The 21357-nt window shown below is 37.1% G+C and overlaps 4 protein-coding genes across 6 annotated transcripts; all 4 read left to right on the top strand.

Moving 5' to 3' along the window:
• Positions 1-1218: 1218 nt before the first annotated feature.
• LOC104727650 (uncharacterized) lies at positions 1219-15030 on the top strand. Of its 3 annotated transcripts, none has more exons than XM_087473218.1 (32): positions 1219-1376; positions 1554-1656; positions 1772-1900; positions 2305-2462; positions 2804-2848; positions 3231-3309; positions 3395-3468; positions 3683-3789; positions 3885-4058; positions 4560-4763; positions 4979-5177; positions 5252-5326; positions 5413-5738; positions 6057-6240; positions 6329-6569; positions 6703-7042; positions 7242-7422; positions 7497-7637; positions 7751-8000; positions 8088-8525; positions 8661-9121; positions 9200-9336; positions 9440-9621; positions 9717-10106; positions 10342-10467; positions 10719-10784; positions 10862-12597; positions 12668-12959; positions 13184-13417; positions 13798-14325; positions 14427-14559; positions 14641-15030. In XM_087473218.1, the coding sequence occupies exons 2-32, from the start codon at positions 1588-1590 to the stop codon at positions 14901-14903; spliced, it is 7962 nt and encodes a 2653-aa protein (XP_087329344.1). In that variant the 5' UTR covers positions 1219-1376; positions 1554-1587; the 3' UTR covers positions 14904-15030. The 3 variants fall into 3 exon arrangements, with proteins under 3 accessions (XP_087329344.1, XP_087329343.1, XP_087329345.1); XM_087473217.1 differs by having other exon boundaries at positions 1222-1376; positions 6054-6240; XM_087473219.1 differs by lacking the exons at positions 1219-1376; positions 1554-1656; positions 1772-1900; ... (8 more) ...; positions 5252-5326; positions 5413-5738 and having other exon boundaries at positions 6102-6240; positions 6334-6569.
• A 132-nt stretch (positions 15031-15162) lies between these two features.
• On the top strand, positions 15163-17482 carry LOC104721736 (uncharacterized). The gene is made up of 9 exons (XM_010439793.3): positions 15163-15573; positions 15791-15874; positions 15978-16012; positions 16109-16211; positions 16304-16389; positions 16564-16660; positions 16745-16848; positions 16936-16984; positions 17077-17482. Exons 1-9 carry the CDS (start codon positions 15376-15378, stop codon positions 17152-17154), a joined length of 834 nt encoding a protein of 277 aa, XP_010438095.1. The 5' UTR covers positions 15163-15375; the 3' UTR covers positions 17155-17482.
• Positions 17483-18796: 1314 nt separating this feature from the next.
• LOC147933633 (uncharacterized) lies at positions 18797-20713 on the top strand. Its single transcript, XM_087473226.1, has 4 exons — positions 18797-19305; positions 19410-19575; positions 19665-19702; positions 20611-20713. Exons 1-2 carry the CDS (start codon positions 18922-18924, stop codon positions 19572-19574), a joined length of 549 nt encoding a protein of 182 aa, XP_087329352.1. The 5' UTR covers positions 18797-18921; the 3' UTR covers position 19575; positions 19665-19702; positions 20611-20713.
• LOC104721735 (uncharacterized) lies at positions 19686-21335 on the top strand. The gene is made up of 7 exons (XM_087473225.1): positions 19686-19798; positions 19876-19988; positions 20082-20205; positions 20286-20441; positions 20561-20713; positions 20781-20991; positions 21094-21335. Exons 2-6 carry the CDS (start codon positions 19942-19944, stop codon positions 20862-20864), a joined length of 564 nt encoding a protein of 187 aa, XP_087329351.1. The 5' UTR covers positions 19686-19798; positions 19876-19941; the 3' UTR covers positions 20865-20991; positions 21094-21335.
• The last annotated feature ends 22 nt before the right edge of the window (positions 21336-21357 follow it).

The raw sequence follows: 21357 nt of genomic DNA, 5'->3' as shown, positions 1-21357 counted from the left end.
GAAGTATTTTTTCATAAAGATTTAATTGACAAGGCTAAGTAGATAAATAATATTATTATGCAAAATGCATGATTAAGCACATGGGACATTCTGAGTTTTGCACAAACTCATAAGAGGTAGAGATCGGCTTTAATACACTTCCCATTTATTAATTGCAAATGTTGGTAAGCATTGATGGACTACACAACACAGAGAGAGATCTATCATCTCATGTGTTAGTATGATATGCTAGTATACCCCTAAGAGGATGCATGTACGTAAATTAATGCAATAATTATTTTTGTTTGTGCTTAATAATTACTATAATGTTTGACTAAAAATAAAAATAAAATAATGATAATGTATAAAAAAATAATCAACTAAAAGTTGTAAAATAAGTTATTTTATGAATGAGAATCGAAATTTCGCTCATACAGAAAAATGTAACGAATATGTTTAATAAATCATTGGTCCCATCTCGCATACTAATATGTTATTATTCTAAATTATATTATACTTTTTTTTTGTATTGCTTTCATAGAATTTAGAAAACACAATACGTTTACAATAGGAAGGAAAGAAAATAAAAGCATGTGGTGCACAACAATTGTAAATTCAAAGCCTGACAAAACGATTAAAAATTTGGGGAATATCCTCAAAATTATGGTTTTGTTCAATTTAAAACATTGGCTCTTTACGATCTCAGTTTCATGCACTTAAATATAATCATATGTCACACTTACACCTAAGTAATCACATCCCATCACATCTCAGTAAATTACATCTAGAATTTATAAACATCGGAAGTTGGCATAGGGCAAAAAATTAAATTAACCTCATATTGTATATAATAAATCTTTGACTAAAGTCTTTGTTCTTACAAAATTTAGTCAAATACATATATAAATAATCATATCTCATGTTCTTCAGTGTAAAATGAATCACCTAAATTCTACATCAAAAATTCTACTAGAGCAACATGAATACAACATTACTGGAGAGGCTATTTCAAAAGAAGAAGTTGTAAATGAGTTAACGTTACGAATGTTAAGATTGAAGCCGGTTTAGGCCCAATCAGTCAGTTATAAAGGCCTCGGACGGGCGGCTCATTTTTATTTATTTCGTTACCATCAGCACCGCCTCGGTTATGGAAAACCATACATAGACAAAAACCCGAAAAAATTTGGATCGATAAACCAGAATAAACCTAACCGGCTCGTTAAACCCAACCGCCTCTTTGGTAGAGAACAAAAAACGAAGCTTAAACCCTTTCTCTTCCTCCGCCGCGTTCTCAAATTCCTCCAAAGCTCAAGCTCAAGAGCCTTTTCGATTTTTTTTGTTTTCTTAAGAACCAACCTTTGCTTCTCGTACCCTTCTCTGTGATTTCGTTTCCAAACGTAAGCTTTTACTTTTGTTGTCTGATTACTTAAGGCTTGTGTTGATTCTCAAACTGCAGCAATTGAGTAATTAGAGTTGATTATTAGTAATTGCTCCTACAAGCTTTTACCTTGTTTGATTCCGTACTCAATTGTTTTGGATTCGAAATTTACTGTTTTGGAGATTTTGATGTTTAGGAAACGCAGAGCTTTGCACACTCTCTGATTAACCATGGCGACTTCAGCTGATGCTCGAGCGGTAAAGTCGCTCAACACTTCCGGGGGGCGTAAGAAATTTGTGGTAAGTGTTCGTTTTTTGGGGTGTTGTTATTCATGTCCGCATAAGTAAGCTCAATTATCTGTTTCCGTTGTGCTCTCTAATATGGCTGTTTGTGCTTTATTGCTTCTGGATGCAGTTCAAGAATTTACCCGAGAGAATCAATGAAATTGACATCACCAGCACCGAGTTTAGGACCTTAAATAAGGTGAAGGCTGAGCCTTCTGAAGGATCCACTTTTTTCAGGGATTGCCTCGTAGAATGGAGGGTATGTTTGATTTTGTTGCCTTGGACCTCTTTTTTAAAGTTTCAATATTTTTCTTCTGGTCTTGGACTGTTGTGTCCTAAGGTTATGTAGATCATTGTAGTCTTTTAGTAACCCGTGCTTAGTTTTAATTTTGCTTTATTCCGGCTAGAAGATGCGGTGCTTGAAACATGAAGAGTAATGGCAATATTAGTGATCTTGAAGTTCACACCTCACGGCTTTTATTGTTCACATGATACTATATAGAGTTGCATTGAAAAGAATGTTGGTACTCTGTTTTCTCCTTAGTTGCGGTATATTGTTCACATGATACTATATAGAGTTGCATTATCTCTGAATATATTGTTGATGTCTGACGCAGAAGCTGCAATGCATATGATTTGGTTCATTTGACTGGTTGAATGCAGGAACTAAATACTGCAGAAGACTTCATCTTGTTTTATGAAGAAATGTTACCACTAGTCCAGAATTTGGAGTTGGTTATTTTGGAAAAAGAAAACATCTTCTCGAAACTTGTCTCTCGATTACAAATGAAAGCAAGATTATCTCTTGAACCCATTCTCAGGTTTGCTGATTTCTGCTCACTCTTTTAGCATGGAACCATCTGCCAGTGGAATATATTTTTCACTTATATAGACTTGTCACTTTAGTTGTCATTTTTATCTGTATGCCACCAAATCTTCACTGTCAGGCAGTGTAGTTAACCACAGCACTTTGAAATCATGTTCTATTTCCAAGGATATATATATTTTGTTCTGACATCTTTGATAACGGATAATGTTGTCAGAGGAGCTAAGATAATGGTTGCTAAATTTCTTCACTTTTTTTTTTAAATTCTTGAGAGCATGCACTTTTGTAATCTTCTTCGGCACAAAAGTATATATATATATATATTTTTTTTCGCAGGTTGATTGCTGCTCTATCAAGAGATCTTTTGAGGGATTTTCTTCCGTGAGTATTCTCTCTTTATTGTGCTAGTAGTATACTTTGAAAACATAGTAATCCTTAATAAGTCTTACTTTGAAATAAATGCTTTTGAAAAGCTGATGAATTGCTTTACGATGCCTAAAAAGTACTCCTTAATGTCGTGAAACTCTGGACTATGAATAGCTTACAACATGTTTACACAAATTCTACCTTCTTTTCCTTGCATACAATGACCAGAAAGAGTTGCTAACTCGAAATTTATTACCGTCGTCTCCCATTATATAACTGTGCTAGACCTTTAGGAAGTAATTTCGTTTTGACAGATTATTTTACATTCTTCGTTGATAAAATCTTGTCTATGTGATTAAATTTTCTTACCAATTTCTTATGTATATTTCTTGGTTAGCTTCTTGCCACGAATTGTGAACTCGTTACTGATTCTCCTAAAAAATGGTGCCCATAAAGAGCCGGAGATTATTGAGCAGGTTGCTGGTGTTCTACAGCATATTTACACTCAGGACTATACCTATTTTTTTTTTTATCCTGAAATTTCGTCCTTTTTTCATGCAGATATTCTCATCATGGTCTTCCATAATAGAGTCCCTGCGGAAGTATCTCGTATGCGACATCGAAGGCATTCTCAGGTAAATTAAGTAAAGAATTTCAATCTAATCTAAAATGTCTGTTTATTCGGATGGTTCTGATGATTGCACATGGTCTTTCTTTTACTTACTGGATCAAGGGAGACTGCCATTAAAATTGATAAATTGTTTTTAGCATCCTTGAAAGACGATACATGGCTTTCACATGCTGTTAATGATGTTAAATCTAATTATAATTTAATTTGCTATGCTGAAGGGATACGTTGGAATTGAGGTATCACCCCAAAGACTATATCAGTGAATTTATGTCAGAGTCCATGTCATTTCTGTTGAGGAATGCATCGGATGAGCAACTTGAAAAAGGTGATAAATTCTTGTCGTATGTTTTTCAATGTCTACGTTAGGGACAATATACTTGATTAACACTCCAACTGATTCTTCTCTCCTAAATATTACAGGGATCAGCATGATCCTTTCTGAAGTTGCACATCAACCCAACAACGTTGGAGGAGTTGGATTACTCTATTATGCTATGCGGGGTACCTGTGGAGGACTCCATTCAAAAGCTGGGAGAGTTTTGAGGTTCTTGCTGAAAGATTCAACATTATCTCTTTGTGATAATTTTCCTAAAGGCAAGTTCTCTTTTCAAAGAGATGTTAAGAGTATTTCATTTAGAAGCCTATTTTGCGTAGGAGCTACTGGGGTTGATTTATCTTCACCTAGATTTTAGTTCTTAGTGGAAAAGGCTCAAATTCAGAGAATGAGAAGTAATCACAGAGTTTTCTTATTTTTGCGTATCCATTTATATGAATGTCTTCTGTGATGAATTTACGAATTGATGGTTGAATACGTTTTGTCTACTGTGTGATGAGTAGTTTAGAATCAATGCTTAACAACTTCTTTATAAATAGTGATAGTGATGCCAATATATTGGTGGGAGGTGGGAATTTTTGTTAAATGTTGCGAATCTTTGATAATTGTTTCATTTTTCTTGCTGAAGGGATAAATTCTTTACTTTGTTGAGGCTGTTAATCATTTATTTAAAAAACGTGAATAGATACCCTGAACCTGGTTTTCACGATTTAGAATCTTATTTCCTTCTTATTCTGGTTTAATCTTGTATCACGTTGCAGGCCCTGGTACAGTCGTGGAAGTTGTGAGTTTGGTTTTGCAGAGAATATGCGAGGATTTGGAAGCAGAAAAATCAATTGTCATGTGGGAGTACTTGTATAAGAATATAAACAAATCAATTTCAAACAAAAAGTCAGTTCATCTAAGCCGACTATTGAATGTGCTTACTGCAGTTGTTAGGATTGAGAAAGGTCGCAAGGTACATGGTGAGTTATTCAATTGCTGATTTGTTTCTCTCTCTCAACCTCTCGTTCTGTTGCACTCTCTTTTGGCTACGCATGCCAACATACCTTTTCAGTTATTCAATTGCTGATTTGTTTCTGTCTCTCAACCTCTCGTTTTGTTGCATTCTCTTTTGGCTACGCATGCCAACATACCTTTTCATGTCTTGCTGACTTAAGTTACTGTCTCGGTGTAACAGATAGCTCGTCACTGATTGGAATCGTGAGCCGCATTGTGTCAACGTTTGTTGCTTCCTCTGGGACCCTTGTAGAAGGTGATAATTTATCTGCTGTCCTCGATGAAGTTCTACAATTGATATTATGCACAATCAACAGAGTCAATGAAATGCCAATTGTTGCTTCGCAATGGGCTCCGATTTTTGCCTTGAAAAGTTCAAGGTATTGTCTACTATCTCTCTGTTATATACTTTTCTTTTTTTTCTTTTCTTGACATTGATCATGTTTATTTTCAGTTTGCTGACTTTTTTGAGGGAGTTCCTACTGAAGGATCATTCAGTTGTGAAAGCCTTTACAAATAATATATTAAGGCAAGACTCATATCATAGTTTTTTTAAATTAGTTCCTCATTGATTATTCTATCTCTGTGTCTTAGCAGCTAAATTCCATTTTGCAGTGCAATTAACAACATGATTTGGGAGTCTCCTGAGGAAGTTATTCCTCTGTTACTAACACTGTGTGAGAGTCAACAAACAAGTCATGACGGGGTGAACATCATAAATCAAATATTTGAGGGTAAATATGAGAGAATTCATTCGTTCTTGGAAAAGAATTTAAAAGAGATTCAACAGAATATCGAAAATACTGGATTAGTTCAAATTGACGAGGCCAAGTTGGCTATCATTTGGGGAGTTGTCAACTGTTATCCTTATTTTAGAGTGGATTCATCATTACTGATTTGCTTTAAGAAGACTCTCAGACAGCATTTGGGAGTGTCGGATGGTAAGTTTTACTGCATGATTCACTCTTTTTTGCATGTTACTATATTTTTGTTCTATGCTGCTTTTTTTTTTCCTAAAGACGCCACTCAAATTATGTGCTTGGATAGTGTCATCTGTTGATCGAACACATGAAGATTCATGGGCGGGGTCTGCCACTATACAAAATCCTAAATAATTCTCATATCCTGTTTTGCAGTGTCTTCTCCGTGATATTTCTTTCATTGAGCTGTTTGTTCACTGGAAATTGAGTTGCCCTTGAATGTGATTTTATTTTCTGGATTTTACCATAACATCTTATATAAGCGACGTTTTTCAGCAGACACTTTTAGTGCCCCAGAATTGATGTGGCAGAGCTTACTTGGTACTGCTTTGAGGTCATGTTACAAACTGCCGGGAAGAATCAACCGCAGTGGTCTAGAGGAAGCTTTGTCTTTTGCTAAAGATTATAAGTCTTGTGTACAAGTGTTGTCTCCCGTGGCCGATTTTTTGGATTATATCCACGGGTGAGTTTGTCTGTTTTGGTGATTATTCTGTTATTTCTTCTTTTCATGAACTCTGTGACAATAAGCTGATTCCTATATTAATTCGTAGGCCAGCATTAGCTCATGATGACAGGTCTAAGGCATATCCAGAACTTCAAGCAAAGAAGGCTGTAGAAGCTTTTGACATATTTTCTGAAAATTTGCGTCACCCAAACAAAGACGTCCGACTTATGACTCTGAGGATTTTGTGCCATTTTGAAACTCTATCGTCTGACCCTTCTTTTGAAGAGCATCCTCCTAAGAAGAAAATGAAAACTGAAGAGATTATAAAATCTCTTCCTAAAGGGAATGTGAGTAGATATCCTTTGTTCTGTATTCTTACCTCAAGCAGATTTCTTACTAGCATGATGACTATACAACTGTTGCCTCTCTGAACTATCCTGTTATCACTACTTTCTTAAACTTTTCTTTTAAAAATATCAGGTTCTTCAGTTATTACGCTCAGTCGAAGAGACTGCTCCCACAGTAGATACTAGTCGAATGTTGGTCAGTTTGATCTCTACAATACAAAAGGATCTCTCCGCTGGCAGGATACATGAGGCATATGTGAAGCTTGTATTGAATGGGATGTTGGGACTATTACATAATAGATATTTGGATTTGTGGGGTCCAGCGTCTGAGTGTCTTGCAGTTCTTGTGAGGAATCACACAGGTGCGGTGTGGAGTGATTTTGTTTGTTATTTGGGGCAGTGCCAACTAAAATGTGAGACACTCCACGATCATAGTGAGAACGCGAACCAAAGCATCTCAGAGAGGCATACGGGTAGGCTCTCAAAATTTAAGTAAAATATCTATTTCATCCACTCACATAATGAAATATTAATTCCCCATTTTTTTTGTCTCCTGTTTAATATGTTAGAACGAAATATATATCCGTAAACCCATCTCTATCTTATTTTTTCATCTAACCATTCCCTTGTCCGTATAGTCTGATGTGTATATGTTATTCTTGCAATCTACAGATCTGATGGGCCGTTTCAATTCATTTCTCTTTCCACCGTCTGATAGCACACCTATTGCAACGGTGTTATCTCAATTGCTACAGACCTTACAAAAGGCGTCCAGTGTTGCTCAGTCTCGCGCTTCTGAAATTCTCCCTTTGTTGTTGAAATTTCTGGGATATAACAGCGAAAATGCTTTGAGGTAATCATGTCTCTATATGTTTTTAAGCATAATATTATTCAACTGTCTTCATAATTTTTTTCTCTACCTTGTAGTGTCGGATCATATAATCGCCAAGTTTGTAAAGGAGAGGACTGGAAGAGGATTCTTATACAATGGTTGACTTTGCTGAAGTTAATGAAGAATACTAGGTCGTTTTGTTTTAGTCAATTTGTAAACGACGTTCTTCAGAATAGGTTGGCAAGACTACTCAATTCGATATTTCACTGTTATTCTGACTCTCTTGGAGCAAGAACTTCCATTGACCTTTGAATGTGGTTTGTGTTTTTTTTTTAAATTTGTTTTCCAGGTTCCTGGATGATAATGATGCTGAAATACAAACTAATGTTCTAGAGTGCCTTCTGTTGTCGAATGACTTCTTACTCCCACACCGCCAACATTTGTTGAATTTGATCAAACCTAAAGAATTGAGAGAAGAACTCACAACCTGGAACTTGTCTGAAGACATCGTAGAACCTCACAGATCACAAATTTTTTCTATTGTAATTCGCATCCTTATGCCAAAAGTTAGAACATTGAAAAGTTCGGCTTCACGGAAGGTACATATTAAATACTTTTAGTTTACTTCACTATGCAATACAGTTTTCATTTGGGTCCCAACAAGTTATCGTTGTTTTTCTTGTCAGCATACAAGTATCCGTCACCGGCAGGCAGTTCTTTGCTTTATATCTCAGCTGGATGTTAATGAACTTGCCCTGTTCTTTGCCTTGTTGATAAAGCCTTTGAACATCATATCAGAGGAAACAATGGACTCGTTTTGGAGTTCTGGCGAAAGTTCTATGGACTATTTCCATAACTCGAATTTCCTGAAGTATTTCACTGTTGATACTATTTCGACATTATCCAGGAATCAGAAATCTGGGTTTCTTCATGTCATCCAACATATCCTTGAAGTATTTGATGAATCCCGTGTCCGACCTTTTCTAGACTTTTTGATGGGATGTGTTGTCCGGCTATTGGGAAATTATGCTCCAAATATTGATGAAGAAAGGAACATTGATTCATTGGCAGCCAACCCATCAACTTCAGATGATAAAGAAAATGCTTCAATAAATCATGACCAGGTAAAATGGTTATTAGTGTTGTTTGCCTCTTTCGCTAAAGTCTTGTGTAGAGTATCCATGCAAACAAATCATTATGGTTTCTCCCATCTCCTTTGGAATTCTTGTATTGCCTGACATTTTCCCGTTTTTGTGTAGGCTGGTACTGCTTTGAAGCAGTTTAAAGAGTTGAGATCTTTATGTCTGAAAATCATTGCTCATGTTCTTGATAAATATGAGGATTGTGATCTTGGCTCCGAGTTCTGGGACCTCTTCTTCTCGGCAGTGAGTCCTTTAATTAAGAGTTTCAAACAGGAGGGTTCTAGTAGTGAGAAACCAAGTTCCTTGTTCTCATGCTTCTTGTCAATGAGTAGAAGCCGTAATCTCTTCACCCTATTATCTCGGGAGGAGTCTCTTGTTCCAGACATTTTTTCAGTTCTAACAGTCACCACAGCTTCAGAAGCTATAAAGTCTTCTGCCTTAAAATTCATAGAGAATCTGCTTTGCCTTGAAAATGAATTTGGTGAGGATGCCAATATGATCAGTGGATTCTTAGATCCTTATATAGACGCACTGATTAACAGCTTGCATTCTCTTTTCATTGGGGATATATTTAAAAGGTTAGGACTCTTGTTAATTACCGGACCCAATTATTTCCTCTTGTTTCTACTATTTCTTTAAGTGTTATTTATGTACAGGAAATCAGTCAAGTATCATGGGGAAAGAGAGATGAAAATTCTTAAATTATTGTCAAAGCGTGTGCGAGATCCCTCTCATGCTATGAAGTATTTGGACGTCTTGCTGTCTTTCTTGGATAAAAGTGTAAAAGATTCGGGTATGATTACTATCATTGCTTTTATTGGTAAAAACTTACAATATCACGTGTAAAACTTACAATATCACGTCTCTTGTATGTTACTGTCTTATTGTTCTTACAGATATTCGTCGTGAGGCTTTGCTAGCTATTCAGGACATCATACCGTTCCTTGGGATTGAGAGTACCAGCAAAATTATAAATATAATCTCTCCTCTACTTGTTGACGCTGACTGTGAAGTTAGATTATGCATTTGTGATCTACTTGAATCTATTGCAGAAAAAGACTCTTCTCTGGTTGATGTGGTTAGTATCATGTCTCTGTGTGAAGCTGAGTCATTTTCCTTCTCTTTTTTTATTTATTTTGCAATTGTTACTAACAATTGGTTCCCAACCTACAGGCGAAGCGCATTCGCGATATGAATGCCATCTCAGCCATGGAAGTTGACGACCTGGACTATGAAAAGATAGTTAATGCTTATGTGGAGATTAATGCAGATTTTTTTAATAAATCCTCAGAGCAGCACACAAAGATCATACTCTCACAGAGTATATACAACGTATCATCAGAATCCATTATGTTAAGGGGTAGCGCACAGAAGCTCTTGTCTTCTTTCATTGATTTTTCAGCCTCAATACTTCGCGAAGAGGCTTCATCACACTCTGAACTTGGTAAAGAGGTCAAAATAGCTGATGTAAGCTGGACAGGAGATCGAATACTGTTCATTTTAAGAAGTTTCATTTTGAAACACATGGGAGATGCAATAAACAGAGGAGGCATCATAATAAAGGTACAGTACCCTCCCGAATCGAGCAGAAAGAAAGGCCCGGAAGAAAAATAATGTAAATTTCATTGGACACTAGCTCTAGGGCAGGTTTATTGCTGTTGCTTATGGTTAGCTTATTGCTGTGTCTTTGCTTTATAGATAAGTCTCTTGCCAGGGATATTGAATTTGGTGTAATATGGATACTCATAGCTTTCTTCTTTGGTCTGACGATTCTCTGAAACAAATTAATCTTTCACAGGAGTGGTTTCTTTTGATACGGGAGATGGTGACCAAACTTCCAGATGCCGGAAATCTTTCTGCATTCAGACCGTTATGCTCTGAAGACGAGAATGTAGACTTTTTTAAATCTATTGTTCACATTCAGGTAAGTCATTTTATCATAGGATTCCTTGAATCCACAATTTGTATCCGAGCTGTGGTGATAATCAAAGTCGATATGATAACCACACAGTAACCAAAACCAACTTCTTGTTTTGTTCTAATCTTATTTTTCCCTCTGACTCAATCCAATGTGTTTGTTGAGACCTTATTATACCCATAGAGGATGAAGCAGCATATAGCTCGTGAAGATTCTAGAAACCTTATGGTGATTGATCTCCTTTCAATTTCTTGTAGGTACACCGTAGAGGAAGGGCAATTTCACGTTTTACAAATGTGGTCAAAGATAGCAGTCTGCCTGAGGTCATCCCTTGAATTTCTAACATTTTTAAATGCAACTGCTGTACTGCGAAAGACTTACGCAAATGTTGGTGTTGCAGGGAGTATTGAGAAAACTTTTGGTTTCGGTCTTTTTCAATATTTTGCTTGATGGACAAGATGGAAAAGAGAATAATGTCCGAAATGCATGCACAGAAGCACTTGCATCTGTATCTGCACATATGAGTTGGAAGTCATACTATGCTCTATTGAATCGGTGTTTTCGTGAGATGAACAAGCATCAAAAAAAGGGAAAACTCCTGCTGCGACTTATCTGCTTGATTTTGGATAAGTTTCATTTTGCAAAAGATAGTTACCCGCAGGAGGCGGAGGAAATTAGGACTTGCCTACAGAAAATTGTGTTCCCAAAGATGCAGAAGCTGATAAATTCTGATTCTGATAACGTTAATGTTAACAGCAGTGTGGCTGCACTGAAGGTTCTAAAACTACTTCCTGAAGATGTAATGGACTCAAACCTGTCCTCCATAGTTCATAAAGTTGCCAGTTTTTTGAAGAATCGGTTGGAGAGCATACGTGATGAAGCCAGATTGGCTCTGTCTGCTTGTTTGAAAGAACTTGGGCTGGAGTACCTGCAAATTGTAGTCAACGTTTTACGTGCTATCTTAAAACGAGGATCTGAGGTGCATGTGCTGGGGCACACTCTCAGTTTTATTTTATCAAGGTGCCTGTCCAAATCTACGTGTGGGAAGTTAGATCATTGTTTGGTTGATCTCCTTGCTGTGGTAGAAACCGATATCCTTGGAGAGGTTGCTGAACAGAAAGACGTGGAAAAATTCGCATCCAAAATGAAAGAAACAAGAAAACGAAAGTCATTTGAGACTCTGAAACTGATTGCTGAAAATGTAACGTTCAGAAGCCATGGATTGACGTTACTCTCTCCGGTCACTGCTCAGCTACAGCGGCATCTAACTCCGAAGATCAAAACTAATCTGGAGAATATGTTAAGACAAATTGCAGCTGGTATCGAAAGCAATCCATCTGTTGACCAAGGAGATCTTTTTGTTTTTATATATGCCCGTGTTGATGATGGCATTAACAATAGGAATGGTCCTGGAGATCAAGTCTCTTCTCTACCATCCAGAAAGAAAAGTATTTCAAGAGATCTGAAAAAGACCGTTGGGTTGATTTCTGGTGCTAAGTCATGCCCACATCTTATAACTGTGTTTGCTCTTGACTTATTGCATAACCGAATGAAGAAGTTGAAATGCGACAACGCTGATAAAGAGCTGTTGTCCATGTTAGATCCATTTGTCAGACTACTTACTGGATGCTTGAGTTCTAAATATGAGGATATCGTATCTTTATCTCTTAGATGTTTTACTTCACTAATAAGGTTTCCACTGCCCTCCCTCATGTCTGAAGCAGATGAAGTAAAAACAGTATTGTTAACCATTGCTCAGTCTGCAGTGAGTTCCAGCAGTCCACTTGTGCAGTCATGCCTGAAGCTGTTAACAACGCTTCTCGACAATAAAAATATAACTTTATCATCTGAGCAGTTGAAAATGTTGGTTCAGTTCCCCATGTTTGTTGATCTGGAGAATCTGGACTCAGACACATCCTTTATTGCTCTTTCACTCCTCAAGGCCATCGTGAAACGGAAGCTTGTGGTTCCAGAGATATATGACATTGCTACTCAGGTTTCAGAATTGATGGTAAAAAGTCAGTCGGATCCAATCCGCAAGAAATGTAAACAGATACTGTTGCAATTTATCGTCCACTATACGCTTTCTGAAAAACGTTTAGAGCAACATGTGAACTTTCTGCTGGAAAATCTGAGGTACGTATGCGCAGAGTGTGAATTCAATTTGGCTCTTATTTTTCTTATACTGATTGAATTTTTTCTTCAGGTATGAATATTCAACTGGAAGAGAAGCAGTTCTTGACATGCTTGAAGCGCTAATCTTGAAATTCTCAGAACCTAATCTCGGCAAGCAGTCGGATCTTGATCGGCAGTCGAAAACATTGTTCCTTCAACTTGTTCTTTGTTTGGCCAATGAGATTGATAAAGATGTGCGGTATCATGTTGGTGCTTTGATAAAACTTCTGATAGGTCGCATGAGTACAGATCAAGTTGATTCCAGTCTCTTGTACTGTTTGTGTTGGTATAAGCAGCAGAACTTACGGGCTTGTGCAGCACAGGTAAAAGCTGAGGGTTTATGTTCTTATTTAGCTCGCTTTGTGACAATAGTTGGATGTCAGACAGTAGGAAGTAGGAACGTATATATTTTTAAATATGCAAGAAACAGGAATAACAAGTGGTGTTACCTGAAGGTTTTTTCGTTCATATTATGTTGGCCCCTTTTGTATAATGTTCCTTGCTTCTTGCGGAATTGAAGTTCATTTATTTTCTGGTTGCTGTACAGGTATTGGGATTTTTTATTGACACCATGAAGAAAACATTCCGGAAGCATATCTACAATATATTGCAGGATGCTAAAACGATTCTGGAGTCTGCTGTTAGTGCTTCTAGCGTACAGTTGCAGGATACTGTTGAAGAAGGCAGTCTTCCTTATTGGAAGGAAGCATACTACTCACTGGTTATGATAGAGAAGATGCTCGAGCAATTTCCAGATTTAAGTTTCGGAAAAGACTTAGAGGTATGCACTCAGTCGTATGATGCTAAATGTGGTTTATTGTCGCAGTAGACTTCTGATAAGTACTTGTCTCGTCAATCACTGTATCATGAAGCTCTGATGTATATATACACATTAGCTTTTGATAGTTATTAATTTTTGCCCGTTGTCAAGATTATAGGACCATTGATCTTAGCTTGTTGTCAAATCTTGAGATAGAGGTCTCCAGCTCAGAAAATTACTGCTTTAGCTTTATTATCAATCACTATCTTGGACTTAGTTGGGAACTTTTTCCTTCTGAGCCTGTCATTTGTCTTTCTTTCTTTCTTGTTGATTATTTCCCTTTTTTCGGTCGGAAGAATTTACATATTGGGCCTCAATATTTTCTGATGTATATTTTACAGGATATTTGGAAAATGGTGTTTAAGTTCTTGTTGCACCCACACGTATGGTTGCGAGAGATATCCTGCCGGCTTCTAAATCGTTATTTTGTGGCATTGGCTGGGAAGAAAAGAGCAGAATCTCAGACATTAGTGGCCAATTCTCTTTTAGAGAAGCCAAGTAGCCTGTTCATGGTGGCTGTTTCTCTTTGCTTCCAGTTAAAGGAGCAATCCACCAGGGACAACGTTGATGTTGATTTGCTCACAGCCAATATTGTCCTTGCGGTCTATAGTCTTCATTGTCTTATTGGAAAATCTGATCAAGCAATTCACAGTGGGTTCTGGTCCAGTCTTGACGAGGATGAGCAAGTGGTGTTCCTCAAAGCCTTTGAAGTGCTTGATTCAGGGAAAGGAAGGTCTACTTTTTTGGCTCTTACCTCAGGCAAACGTACTGAGAATGGTGAAGATAATGCGAATGATGTAAGAAATGTATTGATTGGAAGTGTGCTCAAAAGATTGGGAAAGCTTGCTCTTGATATGGAGTCTATTCAGGTTTGCGCCATTCCCTTTTCTGATTAAACCTTATCTATTAAAGGCTTTAGTAACTAATTTTTTTGTTTTTTTTGTTTTTTTCATATTTGCTTGTGATATAGATGAGAGTTGTGTTCAACGTCTATAAAGCTTTTGCCTCGCAAATGAATCAAGAAGAATGTCGCTTCTATGCCTACAAAATTCTGCTTCCGTTGTACAAAGTCTGCGAAGGATATACAGGAAAAATCATCGAAGGTAATATAAGTTTTTCTGTGTGTTATTTTTCCTCTGCAGACTTGTTATCATAAATGTAACAAAATATTATGGTTTTATCAGGTGAGTTTAAACAGCTAGCAGAAGATGTACGAGACAGTATAAGGGACAAGAGTTTAGGCAACAAAATGTTTGTGGAAGTGTACAGTGAAATAAGAAACAGTTTGAGAACGAAAAGAGAGAAGAGAAAGCGAGAAGAGAAGCTAATGGCAGTGGTAAATCCAGAGAGAAACGCCAAGAGGAAACTGAGGTTAGCTTCTAAGAATAAAGCAAACAAGAAAAGGAGAATGACGAGCATGAAATTATCTAGATGGGCTTGCTCTTGAAACCCTTAATGAAAATTTTGTTATCTCTTGTAGAAATCAGAGATACCTCAGTTTGTGAGTCTACTGTCCTTGTGAAATTTCTCTATATCATTTTTGATCCATTTTATCTACAAGACTTGCGTTGAAAGGAGATTTATGGGCTGGGCTTTTCACTCTTCAATATTGTGTAAGAAATATATACAATGATGAAATTTAAAATCGAAACTAGGGAAACCAGTCATGTTCATCCACGAATCTTTCGTGTACGATGTGATGTGATCTCATCTTAATTATTTGTTCCATTAAGAAATTGTGCGTGTGTGAATGAGTCAGTTCATCATCATCATCATGCTAATGTTGCAGTCTCTTACCACCACTTGGAGAAAATAAAAAAGACAACTTTTAAACTGTTTCCTTCATTTTTAGTTTCAATCTCTCTCTCTCTCTGTCTCTCTGTGAGTAAAACTAAGAATTCAGATAAAAAAAAAGAGGCATGAAGCAATCTTCATGGGGTTGTACAATCTTCATACAATTATCTCTCTGTCTCATCGTCTATGTGTCTCTGCATTTGGGTCACCCATTCTTCTCTAGTAACGACGTTGACAATGCCACACCTCTAGATCTTTATTTCATCTCCGTCGCCGGAGGAGGTTTCAGGCCTCTTCACCGCCAAACTCACCTTCTCCGATTGGTTCGTTTCTCATCTTCCTCCTTTCTTTTTTTTTGGTTGGAACATAAAATTTGTTTTCGTCTCTGCAATTTATCTAGTTGTTATCGAGTCCATTGGTTTCAGGTCAAAAAGTTTGGTTCTTTCTAGATTTTCCTAGCCTCCTCAGATCCAAAAGTTTGAATTTTTAAGGTCGAGACATCATATTGTACTTATTTTTGTTACTGTTTGATCGATGAAGATGGAGAAAGCTGCAGAAACTTACAAGGCAAAATTTGTGGTGAGCTCAAGTGAACATGGAGAAGATGACCCACTCCTGCAACATGTCAGTTCTTCAGCTTTATTTTACTTGAATTGTGACAGAAAAGTTCTGAATCTCTTTTGTTGAGCAGTTTGTATGATTAATGAGTGTATTGATCTTTTCGCAGGCTTCTCGAGTGTCTTCTTCACTGAAAATTCCATGGTAACTTGAGATCCTCTGGAATATAAACCCTGTTAGTTAGCTTAAGTTCTGTTGATGTAACGTAACAAGAAGACTAATCAGTTAGATGCGTTTTAGGTACACTAGAAAGAAAGGATCTGGATATTCCAGAGAGCGCATCGCAATGCCTTTTAATGGATCCTTGGATGTTGTTTTCGTAGACATTGGCTCACTACAGCAGGTAGAACCCGTTTGTTTCTGTGAATTTTATAGAACTTTTGTTAAGCTTATATTGATTCTTCGTTTCCTTGTTTTGATTGATTGAAACTGAAGGATTTGCTCGGTGGAACATTGAATGGCTCTACGATCAGTCAATTGAAAAGGCTAACAAGGATTCTTAAAGCAGCAGATGGAGACTGGTAAGTTGGTTATTTCAGCTCATAGACTCTCTTGATCTCTCAAGAACCTGTAGAAAAACAATGCAACAAGTGCTCTGTCACTTTTTTTGTGACCCATTTTGCTCTCTGCCCTCCAAAATTAGTCCATATAATCGGTCCAATGGATTAAACAATCAATAGTCGTTCTTGATACAGGCGTATTGTTGTTGGATCAGACTCGTTACTCACTCTAAGGAAGGAGCCCAAGGAATTTGCAAGGACATTTTATCAAATCATGACCAAATATGGAGTGGTAAGACATTGAAATATCCCATCGTATTGCCGAGAAATCAAAGTTTATGATTAATCTGAGAGGGGAAACTTTTGATGAAACAAGAACTTATATATAAGCGAAAAAGGCTGCACCAGCGAGAGCTTGACTTGCATTACGGTTCCTAATCAATCAGAGAACCGAGGTCTAACTTCTGATAGTAACAAGAGGTAAGAAGATCTTTATTATGACATTATAATCATAAACTATGAAAGCTCAATCCTAATATCTGAGAGAAATGCATAATCTTATGTCAGAGAAATGGAAGATGGGTTTCTTCTTCACAGAGTTAGCTTCTCAGAGTTTGTAAGTAGTTTACTTCCACTCTTCTGCTAAGATATGTTTTTTCAAGACCAAAATGAACATAACTCAAGTGTTCTTTGTTTTATCATAAACAGGTTACTTATACTATCAACTCATCAGGACAAGTCATTGACACAAGATTAGTTAAGCAGAAAGGCAAAGAGACCATCTAAAAGGTTTACTCCATAGTTGTAACGAAGCTGTACAATCAATTTTAGTACTCTTCCGTGAATGACCGTTATACCCTTGACCTGTCCGAGTAAAAAAAGCTGAATCATCGGAGGGTAAAATTGGGAATTGGGTACTCTATATATTCCCCCAAAAAAGAGTGAGCTTTTTTTTTTTTAGGGTTTTGCACTCTCATTAGTTTAAGTATGAGGTTTCTGCTCCCGGAGGATTTTTTTCTTCCGGTGGAAGCGGATCCGATGATTTCAAATATTTGTTGACGAGCCACTTGTTAAAGTGGTGATGAATCGTCCAATCAAATCTCCTCCACCACCATCTCTACTCCTTCTGATCTTCTTTGCTCACTGATTCTGCTTTGCCTCGATCTCTATCTCTTTCTTATTATTATTATTATTATTATTATTATTATTGGGGAGACGATGATGATTCTTAAGAAGTCAGTAGACCAGACATTGTGGTAACACTCTCTCTTTCATGGCGGGGCTATAAAGGAAAAAAAAAAAAAGTCTTTTTTTTTCTTTGTCAGCAGCCATGGCGGAAGAGTGTATCCTCTCTAATCTGTCTGAGAAAAGGCGAATCTGAGTCCTCTTTTGTTACATGCACAATGTTTTAAAAATTAAAATCCTTTTTTAGCAGCTACTGTTGAAGCTTCGATGCATCGTTTTTGTTGAATCAAAGTTTTGAGTTGTGAATTTGGGATCCATGTGATGATTTTGTCTTTAAAAGATCAGTAGTGTTTCCTCTGTATCTATTATAAAAATCACATGGATGTGATCAATGGGCATGTGATTATCGTCAGATGAGTTATCTCAGTTGTGTTTGCCAATTAAAGATATCAGATGCTAAACCCAAACAAGATACAATTAAAAATGGTTATAAGAAAAGAAAGAGAGAATGCTATCATATAGTTAATCTACAATTGTGAAAGCTTTCATAGCATTGTAGGTTGCTACAAAGCACACACGTTGGTTGTGGGATATAAATTATAGACTGAAAGAAACAGTAAATGATACAACTATAACTTTGTGACAGCTCAACTCACTGATGTGATTGGAAATCTGTTTTGATCAAGAATCTGACTCTGTGGGCAAAGTATTCATTCATTTTCAATCTTGCCTGTTTTAAGTTGATTTGTTTTGTTCTATACCAATTGGTTCTGGCTAAAGAACTTAGCCTCTATTACTCTTGTTTCAGACTAATGTACAGAAAAAGAAAACTGTCAATTAATTTATAGTTTGGTAATAATATAAACTTGCTTAGAGCCATGTGCTATTTTCTATATTGCAACCCGGAAATTGAGTGGTCCAATGGTCTTCCTGTGTGTATACTATGAAATGTGGATGTATTGTTCTTCCTAATCCTATAACCGTATTGGTATTCTCACCTGAAGCGTCCAACGATTCTTCTCTTGACACTGTTGTTCCTGAGAATCACTTGCAAAAATTCAGTGTATATTGGACTTTATTAAGAAACCAATATATCATATTTGTGTAAATTATGTGTATGCGAAGATGGGAAATTCGATATGTTCGGGTCTAGGTGCTAGTTGTTACTTCGTTTTGTGTTAGCATCATTCTTGAAAAGTTATGTTAATACAAGAAACAAGACAAAAGGTTTTCCTTGTACATATCTCATTTTTTTTCCCTCCACAAGCTCCAAAAGAGTGACGCAGACATAAGACCAAAGACACTTCTTCTTATTTATTGTCTCTGAGTGTTTGAGTTGTTCTTCTACTTAGAGTGGCAGAAAGAGACATGGATAAAATGTCAGCTTGTTTATGTCTTGTATTCTTCTTCTTCTTCTTCTTAACTATTGTTGCAGAAGCAAAGTATCCTCCTGGAGGTTCCTACCATCTTTCATCTTTGAGACAAAACATGAAGATCTCCAAGTCAAAGGCAGAGTTACCCTTTCACTTTCAGACTCGTTATTTCCCTCAGAATCTAGACCACTTTAGTTTCCAACCAGAGAGCTACATAATCTTCCATCAGAAGTACCTCATCAGCAGCCATTTCTGGCGCAAAGGTGGCCCCATCTTTGTCTACACAGGCAATGAAGGTGACATTGAATGGTTTGCTTCCAACACTGGATTCATGTTGGACATTGCTCCCAAGTTCCAGGCTCTTCTTGTCTTTATCGAAGTAAAAGTTTTCGCAAAATCTCATATTGCATCACGTATCTGAAGAATCTAACTTAAAAACACTAATGCCTCTCTGTTTGTTTGGTCTTTTATGTATCCTTGCAGCATAGATTCTATGGAGAGTCTAATCCGCCGAGGTCAGCCAAGAAAATGGGATACCTGAACTCACAGCAAGCGTTAGCTGATTACGCAATCTTGATAAGAAGCTTGAAGCAGAATCTATCGTCAGAAGCATCTCCTGTCATAGTCCTTGGTGGTTCTTATGGTTGAAGTAAGCTTACAAAATTCCAGTCAATTGGTCACTTCTTATTATTACACTCCTATATACTCTCATCGGCTGTACTCCATTTCCTGAGACAGTGCTTGCAGCGTGGTCCAGGCTAAAGTATCCGCATATTGCTATTGGCGCATTAGCATCCTCTGCTCCAATTCTGCAGTTTGATAAGATTGTTCCGTCTTCAAGCTTCTACGATACCGTTTCTGAGGATTTCAAGGTCTGTATATTTCTAAACACGGTTAGTACAAAAAGTCTATTCAATGTTGAGCTTCTCATGCCTTTTATTGTGAGAAGGATGCGAGTGTCAACTGTTTTGAAGTCATCAAGAGAAGCTGGGGAGAACTGGATGCTTTTTCCACCATGAAAAATGGCTTACAAGAACTCAGCAAAAAGTTCAGAACTTGCAAGTAATAATCTGCTTTAACCTCATTGTTGACAGTGCTAATCTTCGAGAACTCTTAACTTGTGATGCTATGTTGTCTAATATTTAACAATCACAGGGATCTTCACTATGTCAGTTCAGCCTCAGGGTGGCTAGAGTCAGCCTTTGTTAATACAGCAATGGTTAATTATCCAACTCCAGCAAGTTTCATGGCTCCACTGCCTGCTTATCCAGTGGAAGAGGTAAGACATGTTTTAGAGTGTTAAAAAGTAATTTTTTTCTTGTACCGGTTTATTTACAATGAGACATCTTATCACATCAGATGTGCAAGATCATCGACGGGTTTCCTCTAGAAGCCAGCAATCTTGATCGTGCATTTGCAGCTGCAAACTTATACTACAACTATTCAAGTTCAGAGAATTGCTTCGATATTGAAAACGAAACTGATCCTCATGGACTCAATGGTTGGTACTGGCAGGTATCCATGAGTCTATCTGTTTCCTTTTTGTTAATTAATTGAACAGTTCACAATAATTTACAAAATTTGGTATTTAACTTACCAATGGATCAATGCTACTATTGGATGAAAAAAAAAAGGCTTGCACAGAGATGGTCATGCCAATAAGCTGTTCGAACCAGAGCATGTTTCAACCATACGAAAGTAATGACAAAGGAGACCAAGAAGAATGTCTAAGGGCATATGGTGTCAAGCCTAGACCACACTGGATTACCACCGAATTTGGCGGACAGGTTTGTTTTAATTTTGAAGATAACAGACCTAAAAGCTCAGCTTTTGATCAGAGTATGTTCGTTGCAGAGAATAGAGATGGTATTGAAGAGATTTGGTAGCAACATTATATTCTCCAACGGAATGCAGGATCCATGGAGCAAAGAAGGATAAAGTCACTCATTCCTAATTCCATATTACATGTCAATACAAAATCTCTATAGGACTTGAGATGTTAATGGAATTTTCAGGGTTCTGAAGAACCTATCGACTAACATCATTGCGCTTGTGACCAAGAAAGGTAAAATGTTTGTGAAAATTTAAGAGTGAACACACACACACACACACACACATTCGTATTATATTTATAAACAAGGAAACTGAAAAATTGTGTATAAAGCAGGAGCTCACCATGCGGATCTGAGGGCTGCTACAAAAGACGACCCTGAGTGGCTGAAAGAACAGAGGAGGCAAGAAGTTGCGGAGATGGAGAAATGGATCAGTGAGTATTACAGTGATCTGAGACAAGAAGAGCAAGGCAAGTAAAAGGACCAAAAACACCATTAGAAACATTTGTCTGTGATGAGATTTGTCCAATAGTAAATAAAATCAATCGATTGTTTTCATCTTTCAACCAAGATAAAATTAGAGTATATGCTATCACTTA

This window comes from Camelina sativa, chromosome 11, assembly GCF_030686135.1.
Source record: "Camelina sativa cultivar CO46 ecotype springtype chromosome 11, ASM3068613v1".
In the NCBI taxonomy this organism is placed as follows: domain Eukaryota; kingdom Viridiplantae; phylum Streptophyta; class Magnoliopsida; order Brassicales; family Brassicaceae; genus Camelina; species Camelina sativa.
The sequence above is the reverse complement of the archived record's forward strand: the minus strand, read 5'-3'. Positions and strand labels throughout refer to the sequence as shown.

Coding starts and splice junctions, on each gene's coding strand:
- LOC104721735 (XM_087473225.1), top strand. CDS start 19,942: ATGAAAAATGGCTTACAAGAACTCAGCAAAAAGTTCAGAACTTGCAA. Junction 19,989..20,081: donor AAAAAGTTCAGAACTTGCAA/GTAATAATCTGC, acceptor TAACAATCACAG/GGATCTTCACTATGTCAGTT. Junction 20,714..20,780: donor CCACCGAATTTGGCGGACAG/GTTTGTTTTAAT, acceptor TGTTCGTTGCAG/AGAATAGAGATGGTATTGAA.
- LOC104727650 (XM_087473217.1), top strand. CDS start 1,588: ATGGCGACTTCAGCTGATGCTCGAGCGGTAAAGTCGCTCAACACTTCC. Junction 3,790..3,884: donor GGATGAGCAACTTGAAAAAG/GTGATAAATTCT, acceptor TAAATATTACAG/GGATCAGCATGATCCTTTCT. Junction 14,326..14,426: donor TTGATATGGAGTCTATTCAG/GTTTGCGCCATT, acceptor CTTGTGATATAG/ATGAGAGTTGTGTTCAACGT.
- LOC104721736 (XM_010439793.3), top strand. CDS start 15,376: ATGAAGCAATCTTCATGGGGTTGTACAATCTTCATACAATTATCTCTC. Junction 15,875..15,977: donor ATGACCCACTCCTGCAACAT/GTCAGTTCTTCA, acceptor ATCTTTTCGCAG/GCTTCTCGAGTGTCTTCTTC. Junction 16,985..17,076: donor GAGTTAGCTTCTCAGAGTTT/GTAAGTAGTTTA, acceptor TATCATAAACAG/GTTACTTATACTATCAACTC.
- LOC147933633 (XM_087473226.1), top strand. CDS start 18,922: ATGGATAAAATGTCAGCTTGTTTATGTCTTGTATTCTTCTTCTTCTTC. Junction 19,306..19,409: donor CTCTTCTTGTCTTTATCGAA/GTAAAAGTTTTC, acceptor GTATCCTTGCAG/CATAGATTCTATGGAGAGTC.